Here is a 26,260-nt window from a genome sequence, read left to right on the forward strand (position 1 = left end):
GGGCCGCTAACACTTTGCGGTGAGAACACGTGAGGTACCGTGTGCCAGGTCCCGCCACTGGTGTCCACTGTGTTACGGGACTGTAACACGTTGGTTCCAGAACCCAGGTTGTAACGGAACTGGACACGGGCCGTCGTTAGTGACACGCAGAAGAAGTCTCCTGCGGGTGACATGACGAAAGGCGGGACAGACATACATTTTGTTGGGGTCAGCTGTTTGTCTGAGTTGCACATTATTTGTTTCCATCAGTAAAAGTGGTGGGCGCTTGGTCTCTTCCTACCAGCCCTGGTGCTGAGGTGCTGAGCCGTGTAGAAGAGGATGCCCTCTGGCGACAATGTCTGGAATTGCAGCCAGAGGTCTGTGCTGTGCCTCATGCTGGTCGGAGGAAAAGACATCCAGGATAACTGGTTACTGCTGAAGAATGGGTCACTGATGGTCATTGCTGAAACAAGAACGGGAAAGTTTAGTTTTATTGACAGATATGGTTCATTTGGTTCTAGTAACTTTCCTTTTGTTCCTTTATGCTGGTATGCTGCCACTTGAACTGAGGCAGAATGAACCAGTTTAGAGCAGAGTAACGAGACTGTCATAAGACAACAGAAAAGAGTAAACTACATTAATGTATGTACCTTGCACATGAGTAATTCCATGATTCTTATCAAATAAATAGACTTTGTTATTGGATTTTCAGCATTTCAAAACCAATGTCATTTTTGGAATTTTAAAATGTTTATGTAAAAATGAAGACTGATGACACTTTTGTTGCCCAGCCTTTGCCAATTTAACTGCTTCATGTAGCCACGTATGAGCTTGAAGCACATTTCTACTGGTAATTTGACCCTCTCTTCAGCAGCAAACTACTCTAGTTATTCAGTGTTTATGCAAACCTTTTCTTCTTGACCCTTTTCAGGTGCTTTTTGTTGTGCTTTCGGTGTTGTCGCCCTGACCAAGGACCCACATGCTTTAATGGAGACCCTGGGTCAACATTGGACACAGAAACACTTAATCTGCTTATTTCATGATGCCCTGAGCAACTTCAAGCCCTGCAGTGCCAGTGACAGCAAAGCAAGCACACATCTTTGATTAAGAAAGGTGTTCATTTGATCATCAGTAAACACAGCGCTGATCTATATCGCCAAAGTCCTCAGATTTTTTTCCCATTGGCACCTAGAACATTTTCTCCAGGATTTAGGCTTGTAAAGTACATTTTCTTTGAGAAGTTCAATCAGGCTTTATCGAGTCTCCTTCAGCAGCGGGGTCTTCCTAAGTTTACCATTGATGAAATGAAGTGCTCAAAGAAAAGAACACCATGCTTAGCATAAAATATGGGGGAGGTTCAATGGGACTGTGGGGTTGCTTTGCTGCTTCTGGCACTGGAGGCCTTGAACGTGTTCCAACCGTAATCAGCAGATCTCTTTATCCCAAATCTTCTTTCTAATGTACTTACAGACTGGTCATGGGTACTGAATAAATACCTACCCGTACCCCACGACATGTACTTTCACAGGATAAACATTATTAAAAAAAATAAACCACGTAAACACGTCTCTGAGGGGTTTGAGTGAATCCCAGCCCTCGTCTCCATGTTGAGCAGGACAACAACGCTAAAACACAAACAAAAACATGGAAGGTTTCAAGAGGACGCGCAGTTCTGGGGTGTCCGGTGAGGAGTTCATAAATGGGCCGCATCCAAAGTGCGTGGCCAAAGCTGAAACAGCAGTCGTTGAAGTGCACCCATCAAATATTTAAGAACTGGAGCAGTTTGCTGTTGAAAAGAGGCAACATTGCCAGTACAATGGTGCCGGATGTCCTGATGTCTCCAGGAAGCATTGGTTGCAGTGATTCTTGGCTTAGGGCTGTGCCAACAAGAACTACCTGCAGAGTGTCTATAATTTCACCATCATTTTCACTGAAAAAAGTGACAATAAAACTGCTTCCTCATTTTAACAAAACGTACCTTTAATACCTGATTATAGTCAGATCCTTTTCCCTCGGATCAGGTCAAAGACAACCAAACCCATATCCCTAGCTGTTGGATTCAAATTATATATTTTTTATATTCAACTGAATTTATCCAATCAGAAAGAAATTGGCCCCAGCTATTTGTATTTAGTTTTTTTTTAATTCCAAGAGAAATGTATAAATACAGTGAAGTACACCCATTAAAAGGGGAAAAATATAGATTTGAGGCAAATAGTGTTTTTTTAGACTGTAAACTGTAAACTCCAAGAAGTAGAAAAGTGCAGGAGTTGAACTGATGGCGTGGACACTTCAGCTAAAAGCGCCCTGCGGCACCAATCTCTGGTGACCTCTAGATCTATGAAGTGTTTGCAGCATTTGGAGACACTGAAAGGTTAGAGCCAAGGGGAAGCTACAGGAGATGTAGATGGCACCAGACACAGCAGGGTACTGTGATGTTTAATATACTGATTAAAGTCCAGCCGGTTCTGCTGGGTCACAGTTCAATGTACAGCATATGATTTGATTTAAATGAGCTAACATGAGATCCCAATTCCACGTGGCAACTGGGATACTGTACCAGGGACCTGCTAATGCGGACTGACTGGATTTGACAGAAATTTCATGAATACAAATCTACTGGGGAGCTGCTTCTGGTTTCAATCTGTTAGCAAGATTCAAGTTACATAAACCGTCTTTAAATAACAGACTGTAAAATGACATTTAAATATAGATATGAATATATAGAAATACATGATACATGTATGTATTTGTCTGGTTATCACACAGTTTAGAACAGTGGTTCCCACTAGTGAAATTAACATGAGGGGGTACTTCAGGGGTACTGAAAGCAGTGCAAAAACATTTTGGGGGTACAGTAACTGAAAAAGGTTGGGAGACACTGGTTTATAGGCCAAGGGTCCTCTAAACTGATTCTGATTCTAGTAACTTTAAATGGAAAAATTGTGAAATGAAAACAACAGTAAGGTATTTAATTCTCTTTTATTTTTTTATTTAACAGACTGGCAAGTTGTTCGGTTAGTATTCTGAACTAAATGTTTTTAATTAGTATTCAGTTAGTATACTTCAGTATTTGGTTACTATACTAAGGTAATAGTCCTATGTGTTTGGTTAACTCTACTGAACTAGTACTTGGTCAGTGGTATTGGGTAAGCATTGGATTCATATTCTAATGTAATAGTATTTGGTAAAAGTTATTATTCAGAGCTAATAGTATTGGTTTTTGTATTTTGTTTTGTATACCTTTTTTATGTGGTTATTATTAGGTTAGTATTCTATGCTAATAATATTTGTAAATTTTTGTTTATTATAGTTTATTAGTATGTGGTTATACAATTGATACTTTATATATATACTTGTATTTAGCCAGCATTCTTGTATTTGGCTGGGACCCTGACCTACCGGAATTTGGTCAGTATTTGGTTAGTATCCTGACCTAAACTGATGTGGTTAGTATTTGTTTAGTATCCTGACCTACCAGCATTTGGTTAGTATCCTGACTTAAAATAATGTGGTTAGTATTTGGTTAGTATCCTGACCTAACATAATTCGGTTTGTATTTGGTTATAATTCTGACCTTACAAAATGTTGTCAGTATTTGATTAGCATCCTGACCAAACAGAATTTGGTTAGTATTTGGTTAGCATCCAGACCAAACAGAATTTGGTTAGTATCCTGACCAAACAGAATTTGGTTAGTATTTGGTTAGCATCCAGACCAAACAGAATTTGGTTAGTATCCTGACCAAACAGAATTTGGTTAGTATTTGGTTAGCATCCAGACCAAACAGAATTTGGTTAGTATCCTGACCAAACAGAATTTGGTTAGTATAGTGACCAAACAGAATTTGGGTAGTATCCTGTCCTGACATAATTTGGTAAGTAGGGCCTATTCGGTAAGCATTCCGACCTTGCTGACAGTGCAGTCCGCCCGTGCCCAGGGGGCAAAGGCAGGTGTATCCCTCCGGAAGTGGAATGCAGGTGGAACCTTGGGCACACAGGGGCGGGGGACTGTGTTCGGCGTCGCACACTGACACCGTCTCGGAGCAGAGTGCTCCCTTCCATCCGAATGGGCACTGGCAACTAGAGGAGAGAGAGGAACAGATGCACGGTGTTGAGGGGTTTTGTGAACGTCAGAGCTGTGGAGGGCAACCTGAAGACACACACACACATGTACTTCACTCCCATTTTCATCAACGCCGACGACACCTCTAAGTGCAGCGACTTGACGTAACATTTATCAGAAAAGCTGAGAATATATGCTCACGTGTGTTGTGTACTGTCACCGCCCGTGGGCCAGACACTGCTAATGCCAGGTCAATTAACCGTGACACCAGGTGTCACAGATGCCGATGACGTGTATTCAGTGAATTAGTAAGAGCCATTATCCCTTCACGAACAACATTCCCTTTTGCAATTACCGTCTGAATGAATCCAGTATTGCCTTCACTGTAGTGGATCATGGTCATTAACAGCGTGTCATAATTGAACTGCTCTCTAACATACTCAACAAGCCTTCACCGACCAGACGAACTGATCACAGGGTTTCCCGGGACTGGTTTGGTTCAGTATGAGTCAAAAGACTGAACTGATCCCGGATCAGCACGCCTACCCCGAGACCTTCCATGGAATACGGGCACAGAATAATCCGGAAATCACCACCTTAACTCCTGGTCAACTCAGACTGCCATGAGTAACGGCTGTGGCCGGTCATTTGCCTTCTGTGTTGAGCGGTGCTCGGAATTCCCTGGCGGTCCCGGAGGGAAACGTAGGATAATAACATTGATTTCAGCGTCCGGAAGAGGCCCGAAGCTCGCTAAGCCTTTGGTCTGACATGGCACATCAATACGCCGTCCTGTTTTGTCAGTCTCCACTTAGAGATGGATAGAGGGATCACCTGCCACGAAGGCAGTTTTCAGCACGGACATGTGCTCCTTATCCACCTTTGTGACTCTCTTAAAGGGAAGGTTCAGAGGAACAGCAGCAAGAGAACATCATCTGGAATTGGTACAGACAAATTGGGTGTGGAGACTTTTGTGGAAATTCATGAACCGATGTATACTTGGTCCTATACATAAATATATAAATGGGTTACTAGTTAAAGGTACCGAGCCCCCATGTTTGGATGAGAAAAGGAATGTAGGAGAGTGGAATCTGGTATTTGCCTAGGGGGCATCATTCACTGGTATCGGCAGATTATAAGGTTACTCATTAATTACCCATGTGGGGTAGGACAGCTTGCCCCTTGTGTGAAACCTAGGAATGTAATGGAACAAAGGGAATGTGTTCTGTTGAGTTAGGACAGCAACTTACCACACCCCTTTTCCCACTATAAGTACTGATGACTGTTCATGTATTAAGTTAGAGACTCCTCGGACGATTATTTTGTAAGCATTTGACGCGTCTCTCTATTTGCAAATAAACTTAATTATGCCAAGAGAATTTTGTCTCTGTACATCCTCCTTTAAGAGTTCTGATCGATGAAATTGCCATCACAAGACAAATGGGGTTGAAATATACATTAATAATTATTGGCCGTTTTAGTGCATCAATCAACTGTTATTTGAGTCTTGAAGTGAGTTGAATGATTAGCTTTACTAACAACAAAATGCCCTTGTTTTTACAGCCAGCTAGCATCGGGTACAGCTCCCGAGGATCCAAGAAGGATGGGTTAAAATGGAGTTAGTAACCTCCCAAGTAATGTTTGCCTGCTATAAGATTTTAAAGGTTGATGAAAATAAGACACAGATATGCTGGTTTTCTGTGTCTGCTCTTGTCTTGGTTGAATAAAAGTCTGAAGCTGTTTAAAGATGTAGACTGCCAGAAAGGGCATTGTTAAATGAATGTATAAGGGGTCAAAGTCTCCCTCTCACCTTCCTGTTTAGCGCCATGGATTCTGGTCCAGACACACAGCTGCCTGGGCTCAAATCCGTCCCTCAGCAAAAACAAATCTACCTCTCCCCACTATCTCATCAAATAATGCATGAAAATGCATGAATTTATATTCTATGAAACCTGGGCGACTGTAAAGAACGGTCTGATAAATGTTGTAAAAAGGCCAGTCAATCCAACTGATCGACTGACTACTGTGAACATGAGAGTCAGTGTGTTGTACTCACTACACCGAGGACCCCGAGTCCACGCAGGTCCCCCCGTTCCTGCAGGTCACCAGGGTGCAGGGTGTGACCCCACACTGGCCCACGCTGCGCCCCGAGTTGGGGTGACCCTCAGGGCTCCCCAGCGGTATGAACTTCCCGTCTCTCCTCGTCCGGAATTCCACATCGAATATGCAGCCTGTGGGAAGGCAAGGAGAACACACTCAGAGACCCGCTCAAATTGAAAAAAACCAACATACAGGAAAATGATTTCAAGACGGAATTTCTCTTCTTGCCCTTTAGACCAGATGTGCCACCTGTGAAGTGAGCAAACGGATAACTACGGTGTCTGTTTTAGGACAGCCTCAGAGAAGAAGTTGGTGTAGCTCTGTGGAAGCCCCTAACATGGACACCTCGATGAACGCAACTTTCTGTCCATCAGATGGTGCTGTGTTATTGCAGTCAACAGTGATGTAATGGGAGTGCAGTTTTGAGAACAAACAGTGCTGCCGATGTTTCCCTTTAGTACATAAAGCGTTTAAAGATAAGAGGAGAGAAAGCCGCCAATTACAGTACATGTAGGTATCCAGTCACACACAGAGACACATCCATACCCACATACACACAGAAGGTAATTAAAACACTAATTAGAAAACATTCATCTTAAAAATATATATATATTTCTTACAATAATATATATATTTTTTTTACATATACAGTATGTTTGTCAGTTAGTTAAGGTTGTGTAAAAAAAAAATGGTTCACTGAAAGTTATAGGCATTAAATAATTGTATCAAGGGTAGAATAGGCTGTAATTCCCCTGTATGTCTTTTGCCACAAATGGAATTTTACATAAGTTACACGCACGAGTTCTCCGAGCACCGTAGCAGTTAGCTTACATCCAACAAAATAGACGGTTTCTGCATTATTTCCACACAAAAGCTAATTGTCACCCAAATTATCGCCCTCCTTTCATGTTATTCATATTCTGTCTACTCCGACAGGGGAATTTGCATGGAAAATATTAGTTTAAGCCTACCTGCTGAGCACTATGGCCGTGTCCCAAATGGCACCCCATTCATTATATTCCACCTGGGCCTCACGTCAAATGCAGCCCACTATTAGGAAGGGAATAGGGGGCCATTTGGGTGGTTGACTACCTCTACTATGAATATGATTCTGGCAAACAACTCACATTAACATGCACGTATACACACACACACACACACAGTCAGAAACACACACTTGTTTCAGACAGTCAGGGGGAGAGGACTAGCCATTAGAGTGGGAGGGTATGAGATGAGGTTAGAACAGAGCTCCAAGGTTGATTGTGTCTGCAGCCATTAAATGGGCAATCTGGGATTCTTTTGACTTACCAAGTCAATCGTTGTTTAAGAATTTGAGGTATGTTTGTTTTATTAGCTTTGATCAACTGTCATATCAGAATTCAATATTGATATTTCTCATGGCGTTTGTTGTATTCACTTTTTGCCTAAAACTTCACACTGTAAATCCATGGCTATTTCTGAATTTCTCAGATCTTTAACAAAAACAGAGTGGCAGGGTGCACGGTTGTTTGAATCCAAGGTTGCCCCTTTAATCACTTCACGCCTATAAAGTTGTGCGTTCTCCCCAAATCCCATTTCTCTGGGACAAGGGTACGATTAAAATTATCTTTGTCATAATCTGTATCATTTCTATTTGCTCCCATGTGACACATCGTGAAGTTCAGGTCAAATGGCACCCTATTCCTTACTTTGTTCCCTCCTTTCAGCCACAGCCACTTGCGCCCCTTCAAGAGTAGTGCATTCAATCAGGAACCAGGGTGCAATTTGGGCAGGAGGCCTATGAGCCGGGAGTGCTGCGGTTATTGTGCTTGGTAATGCGAGTGGCGCGGCACGGAGGGAACATTACCGTCGCGGCTAACGGTAATGATGATAACAGCTATGAATATCATGATAAGTCGTCGAGTGCAGACGTTGCCGGCGGCGTGTCATCGGCATGTTGATAATGACGAAGATGTCGCGTGGCTGTTGTGAAACGTTTGTGCGCTTTAAGCGAAGGTGAACAGATTTATTTTTTCAATGGGTTGGGGATTGGTTACACAAGAGGGAGTGTTCCCCATGGCTCGAGTCCCAAATTCAGCCTCCCTAGGGCACTCAGGTCCAAAGAAGTGCACTAACTAGGGGATAAGGTGCCATGCGGGACTAGATGTTAAGGTTCTGTTTAAACAAACATCCCCGTGATTCATTCATCTCTCTGAACACATACAAGTTCTGGAAAGAAAACACAAGCCACTAAATGTGTGGGGGTACACACATGCACACACACACACACACACACACACAGGCATGCTGCGTGTTAGTGATGTTGCAGCACAGTCCCTACGCGCTGCTGAAAAGAAAGCCGGCATCTCCCATGGCCTGGTGGGTCACATTCTGCACTAACCTTTCAGACAGCCACATAATGAAAGCTCATGAGCACCTAATCAGACTTGTGTGCGTCGGTGCCCGTGCGCTTTTGTTTGCGTACGTACGTGTGTGTGTGTGTGTGTGTGACCTTCCTGCAGTCCTAATCATGACGGCTGGCACTGAACACAGTGATAATACACTTGGCTGCCAGTTATCAGCACATTCACTCTCCCCTGTGGACAGACTGGCTGGCTGTGGGAGCAAGGCCCGGCCGAGTCCCAAACGGTTGTCTATCCCCCAGCCCCTAGACCTCTGGTCTACGCTACACTACACAGGGAGCAGGATGTCATTTGGGACGAACAAGAGAAACCCCTCTGCCGCTTGTGCATCCTAAACATGTTTTGTTGTACTTAATTTAGACGTGCTAATTAAATAATGAGAGGATAACGAGCGGAATGACCACGGGGCTTCGTAGTGGTGTCCGTAGCAACTGTGCTCCGCCCTCTCCGTTTCCAAGCGGTCACGTCCGAGGCAGATGGCCCGAGAAGGACATCCACTTCCTGGTTTTGAAGCGTGATGACGCAGAAGACTAACTCTGGGACACAGTGACCCAGCAGCTGGGGATTCTTAACAGAACAGGCTCTATTTAATGTTTTCAGGGGGCGTGGTATATTAGGGGTGTGGCCTTCCGATTAAATACATTTCCTGATAATCATATTAACTTGGTACAAATGCAAAATGCCCTTTCAAGTACATTTGCACATCCCATATCCTTGATATACTGCAAGGATTATCATTGACATAACGCAAATGAGATGTTTTCTAGAAATAAAACGTCCTTGGTTCCTGGTTGGAGCTTTCGGTTCAATAGAGAATGCTTTGGTTTAAATGGAGTTCTACGTGGAACTGCGGAGGATTCAACCTAGGCCTCCCCGCGAGGACAACTGGAGCACCGTTCTACGGCTCTGAGTATGTGCATGCACTGTCAAGGAACTAGCACACTTGAATTTCAACATGCATTCAAGATGCTGCCAGATTGTTTTATCCAGTTGGTCTTTTCCAGTTGGTTTGACTGTCAACTGTCATATTAACTCTTTGTAATAGCCTACAGACTCCTGTTTAAAACGGTAAACTTCTGTTTATTTTATCTTTATGTGAAATACTTGCATATTAGCAACCAGTTTGTATTTTGATTAGATTTGTATATACCTCAGGCATTCTGAGCTTACTGGTACTGATTTCCCATGATGAAAAATAACTGTATTGATCTTATCAGACATGTGGATGAAATGATACAATCATATCCATTGATGTTCACAGGATGAAGGGGCTCCTGACGATTGTCTACATGAAAATAAACATTGACTGATCTCTGATAGCCATGACAAAGACATCATGCATTTACACAGCTTTTGTTCAAGTACTTCATGTTGACATTAGCGGTTCAAGAAGCATTTGACAACTGTTGAAAACAAACAAAACTAATTCAGTATATTGACTGCGTTGATGCTGCTACAGCTGGTGAGTTTTTTCGTCCGTGCTTCTCAAAGGTCACCCTAGTCACTGTATAGTTCACTGCCTTTGACCGCAAATTGTCCAGAAAATTCCGTAAGAGGGAACCATGACAGGACACTGTTACTTCAAACCTTCTCTACTCAGCTTATTCCAAGAGAAGCACAATCCTCATCCTCTTTACTCATCAGCCCCTCTCTGTTGACACCGGCATATATTTGCCAGTTCCCCAACAAACACACACACACACACACACAGTTGGTAGATTCTGCCAAGTACAGGGAAAGAAAGGAGATAGATGACAGCATACACAAACTCACACACACACACACACCAACAGACAGACACACGGAAGAGCTAGAGACGGCTTCATGCCATGAATATTCATGAGTGAACATGACATTTCCCCTGCTTCCTGTTTATTCCAATGACTGATGCTGCAGAGAAAGAGAGAAGGGGGTCTGAGCACCGTGCTGAGATGGTATACATGAAAATCTATTTGCGAGTGTGTAGGTGTGTGTGTCTATGTGTGTGTGAGAGAGGAGGAGATCCCTGGAGAAATCAGTTTAGCATTTAGTTATTTTACTCTAATAGGGTACTTCAAGTCAGGCTCCTTTGGAGGGTTTTTTCCTTCTCAGGAGGTTTATGGTAAAACATTATAGCTTGCCACTACCCTGCAAAATAAAAATGAGTTCCCTGGATGTCAGAAGGTTCTCTAATGGTCCCATGTTCATCAGGAGGTTCTCTAATATTCCCCTATTTGTTAAGAGGTTTTCTAATAGTCCCCTGTTTGTTAGGAGGTTCCCTAATAGTCCTCTGTTCGTCAGTAGATTCTCTAATAGTCCCCTATTTGTTAAGAGGTTCTCTAATAGTTCCCTGTTTGTTAGGAGGTTCCCTAATAGTCCTCTGTTCGTCAGGAGATTCTCTAATAGTACCCTATTTGTTAAGAGGTTCTCTAATGGTCCCTTGTTTGTTAGGAGGTTCCCTAATAGTCCCCTGTTAGTTAGGAGGTTCCCTAATAGTCCTCTGTTCGTCAGGAGATTCTCTAATAGTCCCCTATTTGTTAAGAGGTTCTCTAATGGTCCCTTGTTTGTTAGGAGGTTCCCTAATAGTCCCCTGTTAGGAGGTTCTCTAAAAGTCCCCTGTTCATTAAGAGGATCTCTAATAATCCCCTATTTGTTAGGAGGTTCTTTCATGGTCCCCTGTTCGTCAGGAGATTATTTAATGCTCCCCTGTTCGTCAGGAGATTCTTTAATGCTCCCCTGTTCGTCAGGAGATTCTTTAATGCTCCCCTGTTTGTCAGGAGGTTCTCCCATGGTCCCCAGTTCGCCAGGAGGTTCTCCCATGGTCCCCTGTTTGTCAGGAGATTCTCCCGTGGTCGCCTGGACATACTAAGAGAGGTGTCTGCTGAGCATATCGCTTATACAGTCCAGCCATCTCTAGTTAAACAGTATCAGGTCTATATGTATACTGCTCCAGAAAAAAATTAAGAGACCACTGCACCTTTTTCTTTCCTTTCCAAAGAAGTCGAAAAGGAAGGTTTTGAGTGAGGAACAGAAGGGTTAAAATTAATAGACCACTTCAAATTGAACGCTTTTGTTCCTCACTCAAAACCTTCCTTTTCTACTTTTATGGAATGGAAAGAAAAAGTTGCAGTGGTCTCTTAATTTCATTCGGAGCTGTATCTATACACAGTATATACATTTAATCAGTTCCATTTCCCACCCACTATAGTCAGTATTTGCCATAGCAGTCCTTTATGGTAGTACTGCAGTAACTGTCATTTCATATAATGTCATACCTTGAAAGCCGTTGCGAAACCTGGATCCCAGCGGCAACAGTTCAGGGGTGTATTCATTATATCCCCCTACAAAGACTTGGCTGAGGGCATTGAGGCCCACCAAATGTCCCGGAGAGGAGGCTGTCCTGTTTCTCTGTCCATCCACCTGAAAGGATACAGACTGACTCAGTATGCCATTATCTGACTCTGCCTTGACAGCTCCTACAGACAGACAGCTCCAATATTATAGCTGCCTTTTATTCACTGAGCTCTGATATGGGGATGGACACTGAAAACCACTTGATGGTTCTACGAGGAAAAGACTACCATATTATAGCCGCCCTGAAATTCACAGAACAGAAATTCACATTCACAGAACTCTAATGTAAGACTTGGACCTGTCATGATGGCAGAGCATTAAGGTTAAAATTGGGCTAAATTAAACTGTAACCTTTTTACAAAAACGTCCAAGAGATTGACACATTGTTTGTAGGAACAGAACATGATGAAGCACCTTTAGCCATCCGGTCCTCAGAGACCTTCCAAAGTTCACAGTGTGGATATCAATGCTACGATTTATCCGATCACTGACAATGGTTCCCACACCAGATCCAAGGTTAAACTTGTGAACGATCCGGCCATTCCGGACTCCCAGAACCAGGAAGTCATCTCCGTCGACGCCTGAAACCAGAACACGCAACATAGACAGACATACACAGCATATCATCGTATCAATATAAGATTAGTTGAATCTAATCTAATCTAATCAATGTAAATATATAAAATAGAATACAGACAAAAAGGCTTAAAAGTGCCAAAATACCACATTTAAGGGCTGTTCATAGTTACGACCCAACGCTGAGTGCCAGTAAGTTCATTAGCCATCACATATTGGCAATAAGTCAAAAACACCCGCGCTACATTCGTGCTTTTTTAAACTAGTCATTAGAACAGCAACAAGTCATTTTGCAGTTCTAAGTGAAACAACAAGTCCTTTGTGTTTGTATCCATGGTCTGTCGTCGGATCATGCATTATGTATTTCCCAGGAACATCATGTCAACCATGAAGCACTCAGGCTCTCAATGCCTCCATGTACAGTACCATATCTGTGTACGCACTGTAAAGAGAAAAAGCCAGCGTGCTCAACCGTTCTGTTTAGTCCCTTTTCGAGGGCCATGTAAAGCAAAACTTTGAACTCTCAGGTTCTATAGCAGCCTTTCATCTCATAGAAGAAGGCCTGCTGTATTATGGGTAATGGACACGCATTTGCTCGCCGCTGAATTATTGAAGGGGGTTGCTACTTGTGTTTTCATGTAGAACTCCCAACAATTCCTAGCGTTGTCCTTTCTACTTGTTTTCCCTCCAACAAGATTTACACCTCGTTGCGCATCCAGCATGTGAGAACGGGGGTGGCATTCATCAGTCGGAAACGTTTGGCCCAATTGCAGAACGTTTTGCACCGGTGTCCGAACCCCGGCATTGGCTAAGATTTGTTTTCTAACAACGGTACATGGCTGCTCCTTTCCTCAAAACAGAAAACCAAATGCAAACGCGTCTGGGAAGGCAAGTGGCTCAGTTTGGCCAATCGCAAATCTCTTCTTTGTGCAAAGCTTGCTCGCTCATAGGTGGAGGTTCGAGAACAATTTATCAGACCAATTATCATTATTCGTTTTTCATCCTTCCCTTTTTATTTCTATCTTTTGATTACGCCCTCATTCGTTTTTTCATACAGCGCTGTTCTTTCTGTTCTGTGCGTTCCCCTGACGGTTGCATCATTATTCAAGTTAGCTGTCTCTTTGCTCCTGTCCCTCGATGAATCACCCTAAATAATAATCTCTAGGGAGAACCAGCCAAGTGCAGAAGATGCACAGCCCAACTCTAGTATGCGTTTCTTATTCAGCTGTCTCAGAGTCCATCCAAAACCGCACCCTCTTCCTGACAGGGTCTGTCTTGTGACCAGAGCCTATCACATGGTCCACACATGCAACACATAGGGAATACGGTTGTATTTGGCATCTTTAGAGTGAATATAGTGTGGTGCGGCTTTACAATTAAAAGCCACTAAAGCTGACCTGAAAACAAGCATTATGTAAAGTATGTTTGTCCCTTGATGACAGCTGATAGATGACTAATCCAACCCGTGTTTCATCTGTCTCATCCCAAAGAACTGAGAAAGCTATTAGGACCAATTTACAGTATTTAGAGTAGTCTGCTTGCTTATGTGACCTATTCATTCATTGGCTGCCAGGTACGGGTGTTCCTTTATTACCCTGCCTGAAAAGAAAGAGAGGGATTGAAAAAACACTTCATGTAGAAAACAATAGTTTGGATGGGAGTTTAATTAATTGCAGGGAGATGGTTGGAACAGCCATCAGTAGAAACAGGTGGAATCAGTCTTGTTCTCTGCCAAGGGGAGGCCCTTGAGGAAAATATATTTATTATCCAGAAAGTGAGTGGAAAGTGTGTGTGTGTGTGTGTGGAAGAGAAAGAGATAGAAAGAGCTCAGAGACAAAGAAAGAGGGATTGAGTGTGTGTGTGTGTGTGTGCGTGTGTGCGTGTGTGCGTGTGAGAGACAGAAAGACAGAGAGGAGGAGAGAATGGGTGTGCGTGGAATGAATAATCTATTGCCGTGAAAATTTTATTAGCTAGTATATTATGTGTGTGTGAAAGAGAGACAGACTGTCTGTATGCATGTTGTGCATGTGTGCATGCGTGTGTGTATGTATGTGTGTATATGTGTATGTGTGTGTGTGTGTGTGTGCATGTGTGTGTGCATGTGTGTGTGTATGTGTGTATGTGTGTGTGCATGTGTGTGTGTATGTGTGTATATGTGCATGTGTGTGTGTGTGTGTGTGAAATCTATTGCCCTAAAAAATGTAATAAGAGCTTCACACATGCACACTATCTACCACCATAATATGGCCTACCACCTATCTACCTGTTACCTCACCAGGCCTACCACCTATCTACCTGTTACCTCACCAGGCCTACCACCTATCTACCTGTTACCTCACCAGGCCTACCACCTATCTACCTGTTACCTCACCAGGCCTACCACCTATCTACCTGTTACCTCACCAGGCCTACCACCTATCTACCTGTTACCTCACCTGGCCTACCACCTATCTACCTGTTACCTCACCAGGCCTACCACCTATCTACCTGTTACCTCACCAGGCCTACCACCTATCTACCTGTTACCTCACCAGGCCTACCACCTATCTACCTGTTACCTCACCTGGCCTACCACCTATCTACCTGTTACCTCACCTGGCCTACCACCTATCTACCTGTTACCTCACCTGGCCTACCACCTATCTACCTGCTACCTCACCTGGCCTACCACCTATCTACCTGTTACCTCACCTGGCCTACCACCTATCTACCTGTTACCTCACCTGGCCTACCACCTATCTACCTGTTACCTCACCTGGCCTACCACCTATCTAACTGTTACCTCACCTGGCCTACCACCTATCTACCTGTCACCTCACCTGGCCTACCACCTATCTACCTGTTACCTCACCTGGCCTACCACCTATCTACCTGTCACCTCACCAGGCCTACCACCTATCTACCTGTTACCTCACCTGGCCTACCACCTATCTACCTGTTACCTCACCTGGCCTACCACCTATCTACCTGTTACCTCACCTGGCCTACCACCTATCTACCTGTTGCCTCACCAGGCCTACTACCTATCTACCTGTTGCCTCACCAGGCCTACCACCTATCTACCTGTTGCCTCACCAGGCCTACTACCTATCTACCTGTTGCCTCACCAGGCCTACCACCTATCTACCTGTTACCTCACCTGGCCTACCACCTATCTACCTGTTACCTCACCTGGCCTACCACCTATCTACCTGTCACCTCACCAGGCCTACCACCTATCTACCTGTTACCTCACCAGGCCTACCACCTATCTACCTGTTACCTCACCAGGCCTACCACCTATCTACCTGTTACCTCACCAGGCCTACCACCTATCTACCTGTCACCTCACCAGGCCTACTACCTATCTACCTGTCACCTCACCAGACCTACCACCTATCTACCTGTTGCCTCAACAGGCCTACCAACTATCTACCTGTCACCTCACCAGGCCTACCACCTATCTACCTGTTACCAAACCAGGCCTACCACCTATCTACCTGTTACCAAACCAGGTCAACCATCAACCTACCTGTTACCCCACCAAGTCTACACCTCACCAGGTGTATCATTTCTCTACCTGTAACCCTACCAGGTTATTTACCTGTAACAACCCATACAAATAATATGTAATGATAATATGTAATAAACTGTATCTAAGTATAGATTGCTCCGTATGTTAAGGAGCATACCTGTCCAGAAATGTGCCCAAGGTGCTACCCCTCCTGGCTCCCAGCTATACTAACCACTTGGCCACAAGAAACCAGGGTTCAATCCCCATGTCCGACCTTTCAACTAATTCTTCACCCGTTCTCCCTATACATATAAACTCATACACGCATTTTAAAACACCCTTTCATCTAAATACAAAATAAAAAACCCCAAAACCCTGACTTAAGGTGGATTAAAAGCCGCCGCCCTGCTTAAACAGCACTAGCACAGGCTGACGTGGCCCCACCTTGCCCCTTCAGTCCTGAGAAGAGGATGAGGTTGTCCTTCAGGGCCAAGGCGTTGTCGGCAAACGTCACTTTCAGCTGGAACTCGTAGTAGAGACTGAGGCTGGGGATGGAGGAGTACGCCGCGAAGGAGGTGTAGCCAAACTCGTCATTACCACTGAACCGGGCACGCGTGATGTCAACGACTAAAGGAAAAATAAAACACACAACGTTATGATGAGTTCCTCACACACACCAACACACCGGCAGAAATAACACAGAGCACCGACAGAAATAACACCGAGCACTGACAGAAATAACACCGAGCACCGACAGAAATAACACAGAGCACCGACAGAAATAACACCGAGCACCGACAGGCGAGTCAGTGTGCTAATCGATCCAACATACAGGCATAATATTAGGAAACCTCAGCATGATAATTACGCACAGATCATTATTTGCGTCTGTCGATACCTACAGGCATACAAACTAGATGCAAATATAAGTGCACAGCTGTCTGCATATCACACACTGAACTGTGTGTTACATTCAGGTTCATTTATATCTACGTCCACATCTATATCTGCATGCCGTGTAAGACCGATCAGATGATTCCCATATACTACACGTCACCAACGCTGGCGGTACTAGTTATTGCCACAGGATGGCGCTGTTGATTCATCAGGCCGTGCCAAGAAGCCGAGGGACACACAAGTTCCCGTTCCCACTGCGTTTCTTTTCACCCTCCCTCTCTAAATGATATAAGGATGATGGCCTGTTTTACGAATACTGTCTCTTTCCCCAACCCATTTTCTTTTCATTAGTCGCCGCTAAGATAGGATTTTGGCAGACGAGCAACATTTGAGTTCCATACATAATGTTCACTGGGGGTAGAGGGAACAATAAATAATCTCAGTGATTATCAATTACAATCAACAGCGTACTAGTTTAGAACGCATCGCTGATTCAATAATGAATGCATGCCTGCCTCCCTCTCTTGCTTGCCTTCTATTTTAACCACTGATCCACTTGATTTTACATTGGTGAGGGACTCTACCGGAACACCTCCTCTGTGTCCCCGTCTCCCACTCCATCTCTCTTTCTCCTCTCCCTTTGTCTCTTTCTCTCTCCCTGGCTCCTCTCAGGATTAACCATCCCTGGCATATCTCGGCACACCAATTAGACCTCATCAGACACAAAACACTTGGTTCTACATCGTAGCAAATATACTATAACTTCAATATCCCTTTCTTTCTTCCTTCCTCAGCCCCTCAGGCTATGGCTAAATGCAATATCTGCGTCCCAAATGTCACCCTCTTCCCTTTATATAATACTACTATTGTCCAAAGGCACGTCACCTTTTTCAAAGTAGTGAACTATTAATGGAATAGGTTTCAGTTTGGGATGTGCCGGATCTAGCCTCTGCGGCTGCACCAGTGCTCCTCTGCTCAGCTGGTAAATTATTGATGCATCTTATAGAACAAAAAAACAAAAAAACACTCTGCAGATACTGTTTAGTCTGGTTAGTATTTAGTTTTACAATGCCTGTTGTTTGCAATATTTGCAATGTTTGTTATTATTCTCATAATTGTTTATGTCTACGTTCCACCCCCATTTTGTGATACCTATTGGACCCGTGACCCCATATTGCGCAGTAACTCGCAACAGGCTAAGGAGAGTTGAAGATCGAGGCATGTCTTCCTCCTAGGAATTCTGCTTTCTTCCCCACACTACTTGGCACTATGAAAGAAGACCTTAGACATCTGCACCGCATGGGAACTGATGGTCTCTGGATGCTTTCTCCAGTCATGCATCATGTGTTCGGCCTCGGCTCTGAGTGCCATGCAGCCTCCCTCTGTCTTCACTTCTGCTTCTCCTCCTCTTCTTTCATGATATGTTTTCAGAAGACAAAAGAAACCCCCACGCTGCTTTCCATATACCTGTTGTTTGCAGGAGCGTACGTGTTGGCTGCAATGAAGGCCAAGTGGCAGATAAGTTAACTTTGGTATACCACAGTGATGCAAGCAAGCGCAGTGCTCAGGTTTTTCTTCTAAGTAATCTTGCTGTTACCGTGCAGCCGCAACATCATTGTTCAGGTGTGCTAATGCCTTTTTGAAATTTGAAAGGACACGCTATTGGCAGGACTCAGCTGATAAGAGGATGAAAAGATAATGTATGTCAAACATCCTGTCAAGGGTACCATACATGTCTCTGATCAGGGAACTATACACTACAATACACAGTAACCTGCCTACATTAACAGGATAATGTTGATAGCACCTTTATTTTGATTGCCCTATAAACTAATTGTTGTATAGCTTCTTTGTTGTTGACACACATTACAAAAATGACACATATTAGTGTAACTAATTTACATTCAAATACATTTCACATTTCAGTCAGTAACAATCAGTGTTAAGTGGTCAGTGTGTTCAGCGTTAATAGGTGGTTAGTGGAGTTGGTGTTGAGAAGTGGCTAATATATTTGGCGTTGACAAGTTGTTAGCATGGTCGGTGTTGACAAGTGGCTAGTGTAGTTGGTGCTGACAAGTGTTCGCTTTATGTTCCCTGTTCTACTCCCTGATCTATATTTAAAAATCTGCAAAGAACTAATCCCCATCACATATCATGCATGATGAACAGGTGGGACGGTTTAGCTTCCTCCGTGTGCTGTCCAGGCCCAGCCCCTCCTCATCTACAGGTCTAACAACGCCTGTGAAAGATCTCTAGTGTTCTATTTGTGTTCCATAACTTCCTGTGTGGCAAGACTGAGAGAAGCTTGTATCCTCTCTCTCTGGATCGCCTCCGGCATATTCCACATCACTCCACACACTAGTCGGCATGAACTGAGGATGGTAGCGCCGCTGAGCAAACACAGACCAAGTCCTCAACCACACCCCATTCCCTACGTAGTGAGCTGTACTTCTGACCAGAGTCCACTGGGTTAGTCGTCTTGGTAGGGAGCGGGGGGGCATTTGGCATGCAGCCCCTGACGATACAAACTTATTGGGAGCAGTGTGTGTTATTGGTTGCAAACAGGCAGGTTGAACAACGCAAATCAATGAGTAGTCTTCTGCTGTTATTATGAGTCTATGCCATTTCCCTGGCGTGGTCAGGCTGTACGGCGTGTAGCTGGGTACAGTAGGAGTTAGTATTGTATCCTCCTCCCCGCGGGGACGCTCGTCCGGCACTATATGAGGCTCTGTCTGACACGGCTCTCATTCAATCAAACTCCGCAATGGGAGAAACACAAGACATGGCTCCTAGGCAGAACAAACAAGTGCCTGTTTTCAGATAAACCCGGGAGAAATGTAGAGGTCTGTTTCCCAAGTGAAACGAGGAGCGAAGAGCGAGGAGCGAGGACCCATCGTTTGCCATTCATTTGAAGAGGTCTGAAGATCTCACCCAACCGCATTCATCCACATCAGTGGGGAAATAAATTTGCTACAACAAGCCGAACATGACACCGTAATCCTTCCAACAATGCCATGCAGGAAATAGGAAATCTTACAGGGGAAAGTACTAGAGGATGTTAGTGTTATCTGCGGTTGGATTTCGAATAGCCTGGAACCAAGAGAGCTGTCTTGCCAACACCTCTCGCATGACGATGACCAACGGAGTTGTCCCGACGACAGAAATGGATCTGGGGCCAGGCTAGATTTGTGTAGTACATTTACATTTCAGTCATTTAGCAGACGCTCTTATCCAAAGCGACACATACATTAGTGATTGCATACATTTCACTGCCTATAGTACTCTACATTAGTGATTGGATACAGTTTAGTCAGGGGGAGGAGATGAATGAGCCAATTGAAATAGTGCAGTGATAAGTGTTTCCAAGCATTGCTAGAAGACCTGAACAGCTGCGGCAGGACTCAGTGCTAGGAGGGGTCATGAAAACTGTCGAGAGAGAGACAGGAGGGCAGTTTGCAAATCATCTGTGGAATAGCCAATGTGTCTAAATGGACATGTTTAGCATAAACAGATCATTCTTGATGTACTGTATGTCACAGTTGGCATCAATTCAAATGCAGCTATTTCAGGAAAGTCAAATCCTGTGCAGTACCAACAACAGAATGCTAACAGAACTTCACAGACCTTCTACGACAGGTTCGAGGGCATGAAGGACAAAAGATGTAAGCAGAGAGAATATCCATACTGTATTTCTAAAACGCTTTAAAAGATAAAAAAAAAAATCTATATTGTCTATGGGGTTTTTATAAGGGTAAAAGCCTCCACAAAACATCCATATTATTTCCTGCTGTTTTCTCCACCCTCTTTCAGTAACCTTGAACTGCACAAACCTTTCAATATTCCCCCCGAGTTAGTTACTTACACAAACCCAGTGTATTGCTATAGCCCAAAAAATCCCAAGTGAAAAACAGGAATGTGTGCCTGTTTGCAGAGTTCCCTACATGCCATGCCCTACAATGTTCTTCCCAGCGATCCACATTGGTTTATTAGACATCAGTTTGAGGGCCGTCGACAGACTTTAATGCAATGGTGGACACATCACGGGGCCACACGGACCACCGCCAGGGGCCACATGTGGCACAGGGGCCTCGCGATGAAAAACGCTGATCTACACCAACAACATGTATTGGAAGAGTTAGATGAGCAAATAGGGAAAGTCATGCAAATAAGGTGAAAGGAAAGAGGCACTTTGGTCAAAAGCAGTGTACACTGTACCGGGAAGAGTGTCATTTGGGTGGTAAGCGCTGAGCAGAAACACAGCTTATTCCCTTTACTAGGGCATTACTACCCAAAGGGTTTAGGTTAAGTGGTGGGTGAAGTGTGCCATTTGGGAGGCTGGCAATGATCAATATTGACTCTGACATTATCTGATGGTATCAGGACTTAAATTCAAATGTCAGCCACAGTTTGACATGGCAAGATTACAGGACTCCTTTGGCATCCAGAAGTTCAACACTGTTAGAGCATGTGTGTGTGTGTATGAGATAGAGAAAAGAGTGTGTCTGTGTGTGGGTGGGTTAGAGAGTGAGGTGTGTGTCTGTGAGTGCCTTCCTTGCCAAGGGCTCTCTCCGCTAAAACTCCTTCTAATAAAAACATTGCAAAACAATGTTTCCCCCAATTTTTGCAATATTCACTGTTGATGAAATGTTTCCAGTTTGCCCTTATTTTTATGTGACTTTAGCTCAATAAACATGACAATTATTTAAAGGTATGCTGTATAGTGGAATAATATTAGTGGACACTGAAGTTGGAAAAGCAGAGCAAGAGATATTTGCCTACAGGACACTGTAACACTAGAGTAACGGGACATTATGCCCTCCTACAGGACACTGTGACACTAGAGTAACAAGACATTATGCCCTCTTACAGGACATTGTAACACTAGAGTGCAGGACATTATACTGTACCCCAAGACACTGTAACACTAGAGTAACAAGACATTATGCCCTCCTACAGGACACTGTAACACTAGAGTAACAAAACATTATGCCCTCCTACAGGACATTGTAACACTAGAGTAACAGGACATTATGCCCTCTTAAAGGACATTGTAACACTAGAGTGCAGGACAATATACTGTACCCCAGGACATTGTAACACTAGAGTAACAAAACATTATGCCCTCCTACAGGACATTGTAAAACTAGATTAACAGAACATTATGTCCTCCTACAGGACATTGTAACACTAGAGTAACAGAACATAATGTCATACCCCAGGACATTGAACATCCTGTTCAGAGGGAGTGCTTGTACACCAGGCTGCCTCACACTATTGAAACGTGAGATTCCAGCCTGAGGGCCATTCTGGCTCTGACAAGACTAACCTCTTGATGTTTTTTTTTTTTGTTACTACATTTTTTTCTCAGTTTGTTATATTTGATCCCAGCGGTGACAGAGACAACCCCAGCTCGACCTAACTCACAGAAAATGTAATTATCCACACAAATTCCCCAATGTCCTTGTTTTCGCCGTCGTTTAAGCTCCAGATATTGGACACAGGGTTACCATGTCTTGCATCATGTACTGTAAAAACTTTTAAGTCCGGCACTGGGTGATGGCTTTGTCCTAAATGGCACTTCATTCCCCATTCAGTGCCCTACTTTTGACCAGAGCCACTAAAGGACAAGGGCTTTAGTGTCCGTTTGAGAAGCTAACTGCAGCTACCTGCTAAGTAACCACGGGGGTGTGACTATTCCCACTCTCTGACTACATTTATCTGGATGCATAGTACCATAGTGGTAATCTTAAGTGGACGCATTCCTTGATTCCTCATCCTTGACTGTGCTCTGAAATGTGTTTTTACAGGGGACAAAGTTTCCTCCAATAGTGCACTACGCTTTATGAAAGCTTCACAGGGCCGTGATCAAAGAGTGTAGTGCGGAATATATCCAGATCAGGGTGCCATTTGGGACTCAACATTGATTGTGGGCCTTATTGAAGGTGACTGCTTGGAAAACCAAAGCACTAAACCAGCTAGCTACTTAGAAAACAACCTTTTAAGAACTTATCAAAGCACTGTTGCCTCTCTGGCACATCCAGCAGAGTGGATAGAAACCCTCTCTAAAGGTATTGATTATTATCACCCTAATGTTAAAATCAATACACTACGGAAGACTCAAGCCTCCTTCCTTTCACCCCACTGTGATTTCCATTTCATTAACGTCTCCCTTTCACGTCCGCGTTGTTGTTCACCGCCTGTCACCTCCGAACCCGTCCAGAGGCCATGGAGCAAAAACTAAATTCACAATTTACCTGTTCGTTTCAGTCACTTCACCAGGGGATGATTACACATTTGGGACTATTCTTTGGGGCCCATTGTTCAATTTTAGGCTTTTTGAAAGGAAGAATTGAAAAATTGTCCCTAGATGTGAAAGTGCCGTAACTTCACTGCGCTGGAATGGTTTGGTTTTCTTTTCTTTCAAACTATCAACAAGAGTCAAGCCACAATTGTCAATGAGAACTTCACTCTAGTGAATAGGATTGTAAAAGATGACAAGTTCATTTGTGCCACAGAGCGGGAAAATAATCCTGCAGCGACAGGAAACGTAAATAACTACGTGCACTATAGATGTGTTTTCCAGTTGGACAAATTTGATAAATTCTTTTGCCAGCGCAAAGCAAGTCTGACATTTTAGTGAGGAAACGACCAACTTCAGAAGCCTTTACAAACCTTGAATACACAGAACCACTCTGCACGGCCGTCTTCTCCCGTCCTACCCTGCGTCCCCTGTGTACTGTGCTACGTGCACATAAATGTGCCGTGCGTGAGCGACCGTCTATACATTACCCTCGTCGCACAGCAGGCCCTGTCTCCCGTAAGGGCAGAGACACACGACTTCCAGGGGGGACTTGGGGATGCAGGTAGCTCCGTGTGCACAGGGACTCCACTGGCAGGCGGTGAACTGGCAGAGCCGACCCGAAAACAGTGGGGGGCACTCACAGTACCAGTCCTCCGCATCACTACCCAGGAGAGAAGAGAGAGAGAGACAGAGACACGCACACACACACACACAGAGGAGACATCATGGGATTAAGGGCTAAAAGAGACATGTGATTCTATCGATGACGTTTCTATATACTGTATGGTAGGGTGAAGTGAGATGTAGGGAGACAAAAAGGGAGAGAGAGTGTGAGTGAGAAGTGAGACGTAGGGAGAGTGTGAGTGAGAAGTGAGACGTAGGGAGAGAGTGTGAGTGAGAAGTGAGACGTAGGGAGAGTGTGAGTGAGAAGTGAGACGTAGGGAGAGAGAAAGGGAGAGAGTGTGAGTGTGATGTGAGATGTAGAGAGACAGAAAGGGAGGGTGAGAGAGTGGGAGGGTGAAATGAGAGATAGGGAGACAGAAGGGAGGATGAGAGAGACAACGAGGAATGGGAGACATGATCAAAGAATGGATGCAAATACAGATGAAGCATTGATAGATGAGTCAATGCAGATGAATCCAAAATAATGAACATATCAGGGCCCGATGGTGAACATACCACGTGATGTATTGGAGACCTGAAGAAACCTTTTGACACATTACACGGACCGCTTGAAGAAACTGTGCCATTGTATAGAAGGACATGTTACCTCAAATGGATAGGTGATTTGTTATTGATTGACAGGCAATGTTATTGAGGTAATTAAATAATACAGCAGGTTGAACAGAAGGGTCAGTTTTATGTGTGTGTGTGTTCTCAGCCTCTTTCCGCTTCTTCAGAAAATCTAAACGCATCTGTGCTCTCAGTGGGTGCAGATGACGGAGTCCCAAAGCACCACCTAATCCCTACGGACACCACTCAAAGGGAAAGAAACATACAGGAAGTAGGGCGTCGCTTTGGATCCACACAGTAAACCGCAGGCGACCAATGAACGTGAGCGGTTGAGCAAACATCCAGCCCAGAGTGTACACAGGAGCATCCCACCCAGTCCCCCCCCCCTCCACGTTTTTCTCCATTCATGTTTGTGCATTTTATTTCATCTCTGGTTTGAAGAAATGGCAGGTGGGCTAGGGTGTAGAGTCATACAATTCAGAGGGCTCCTCTGTAAGATGCACACCCTTTTTCAGAGGTATAATATCAGATACAGGAGGCACTGGTGGCGCTTCACATCTATAAATTAATAATGGGCTTTGAGCAGCCGACACTGCAGGGCGTATTTTTCTTTTCTTACTCCTCCAGAAACTGGCATCTAGAAATGAAATATTCACATTCTGTCGCTGGAATTTAAAGCTGTCGGATTGACTGCACGGAATGCTGCCTGCAAGGAAGGAAAATGGGCCAAAGTCAAGTCCTGTTTTCAGTATAAATGTCACACTGGTAATGGTGGTAAACAATGCCAGACAAATGGAACCCTATCAACTATTTAGTGCACTACTGCTGATGAGAACCTGTGGCTGAAGTAGGCTGCCACTGTATTTGGATAAAAGGATCTAACTTAAAGTAGGGTGCCCTGTCATATGGATACAATATGAATCTAAATATGAAGTAGGGTGCCCTGTCATATGGATACAATATGAATCTAAATATGAAGTAGGGTGCCTTGTCATAAGGATACAATATGAATCTAATTATGAAGTAGGGTGCCCTGTCATATGGATACAATATGAATCTAAATATGAAGTAGGGTGCCTTGTCATAAGGATACAATATGAATCTAATTATGAAGTAGGGTGCCCTGTCATATGGATACAATATGAATCTAAATATGAAGTAGGGTGCCCTGTCATATGGATACAATATGAATCTAATTATGAAGTAGGGTGCCCTGTCATATGGATACAATATGAATCTAAATATGAAGTAGGGTGCCTTGTCATAAGGATACAATATGAATCTAATTATGAAGTAGGGTGCCCTGTCATATGGATACAATATGAATCTAAATATGAAGTAGGGTGCCCTGTCATATGGATACAATATGAATCTAAATATGAAGTATGGTGCCCTGTCATATGGATACAATATGAATCTAAATATGAAGTATGGTGCCCTGTCATATGGATACAATATGAATCTAAATATGAAGTAGGGTGCCCTGTCATATGGATACAATATTAATCTAATTATGAAGTAGGGTGCCCTGTCATATGGATACAATATTAATCTAATTATGAAGTAGGGTGCCCTGTCATATGGATACAATATTAATCTAATTATGAAGTAGGGTGCCCTGTCATATGGATACAATATGAATCTAAATATGAAGTAGGGTGCCTTGTCATATGAATACAATAACCCTACCCTAACCCCTACACAGACCCCAAACCTAGCCCCTACCCTAACCCCTAACCCCTACTCTAACCCCTACAAACACACACACACACACACCCATGCACCCAATCATCCACACACACCCACACACAGACGTGCATACACACAGACACACAGACACACACATACACGTATACACACACACACACACACACACACACACAC

The 26,260-nt window shown here is 43.9% G+C and overlaps 1 protein-coding gene across 1 annotated transcript in view; it reads right to left on the reverse strand.

Moving 5' to 3' along the window:
- Positions 1 to 26,260, reverse strand: part of eys (eyes shut homolog) — a 296,854-nt gene that overhangs the window by 2,402 nt on the left and 268,192 nt on the right. The window contains exons 45-52 of the mRNA XM_020046358.3: positions 23,632 to 23,804; positions 16,390 to 16,572; positions 12,291 to 12,457; positions 11,798 to 11,942; positions 6,098 to 6,272; positions 3,889 to 4,061; positions 281 to 442; positions 39 to 160 (exon numbers count right to left, since the gene is read on the reverse strand). Coding sequence (XP_019901917.3) covers positions 39 to 160; positions 281 to 442; positions 3,889 to 4,061; positions 6,098 to 6,272; positions 11,798 to 11,942; positions 12,291 to 12,457; positions 16,390 to 16,572; positions 23,632 to 23,804 — 1,300 coding nt within the window. The remainder of the gene's footprint in view (positions 1 to 38; positions 161 to 280; positions 443 to 3,888; positions 4,062 to 6,097; positions 6,273 to 11,797; positions 11,943 to 12,290; positions 12,458 to 16,389; positions 16,573 to 23,631; positions 23,805 to 26,260) is intronic.

This window comes from Esox lucius, chromosome 5 (genome assembly GCF_011004845.1).
Source record: "Esox lucius isolate fEsoLuc1 chromosome 5, fEsoLuc1.pri, whole genome shotgun sequence".
Classification (NCBI taxonomy): Eukaryota; Metazoa; Chordata; class Actinopteri; order Esociformes; family Esocidae; genus Esox; species Esox lucius.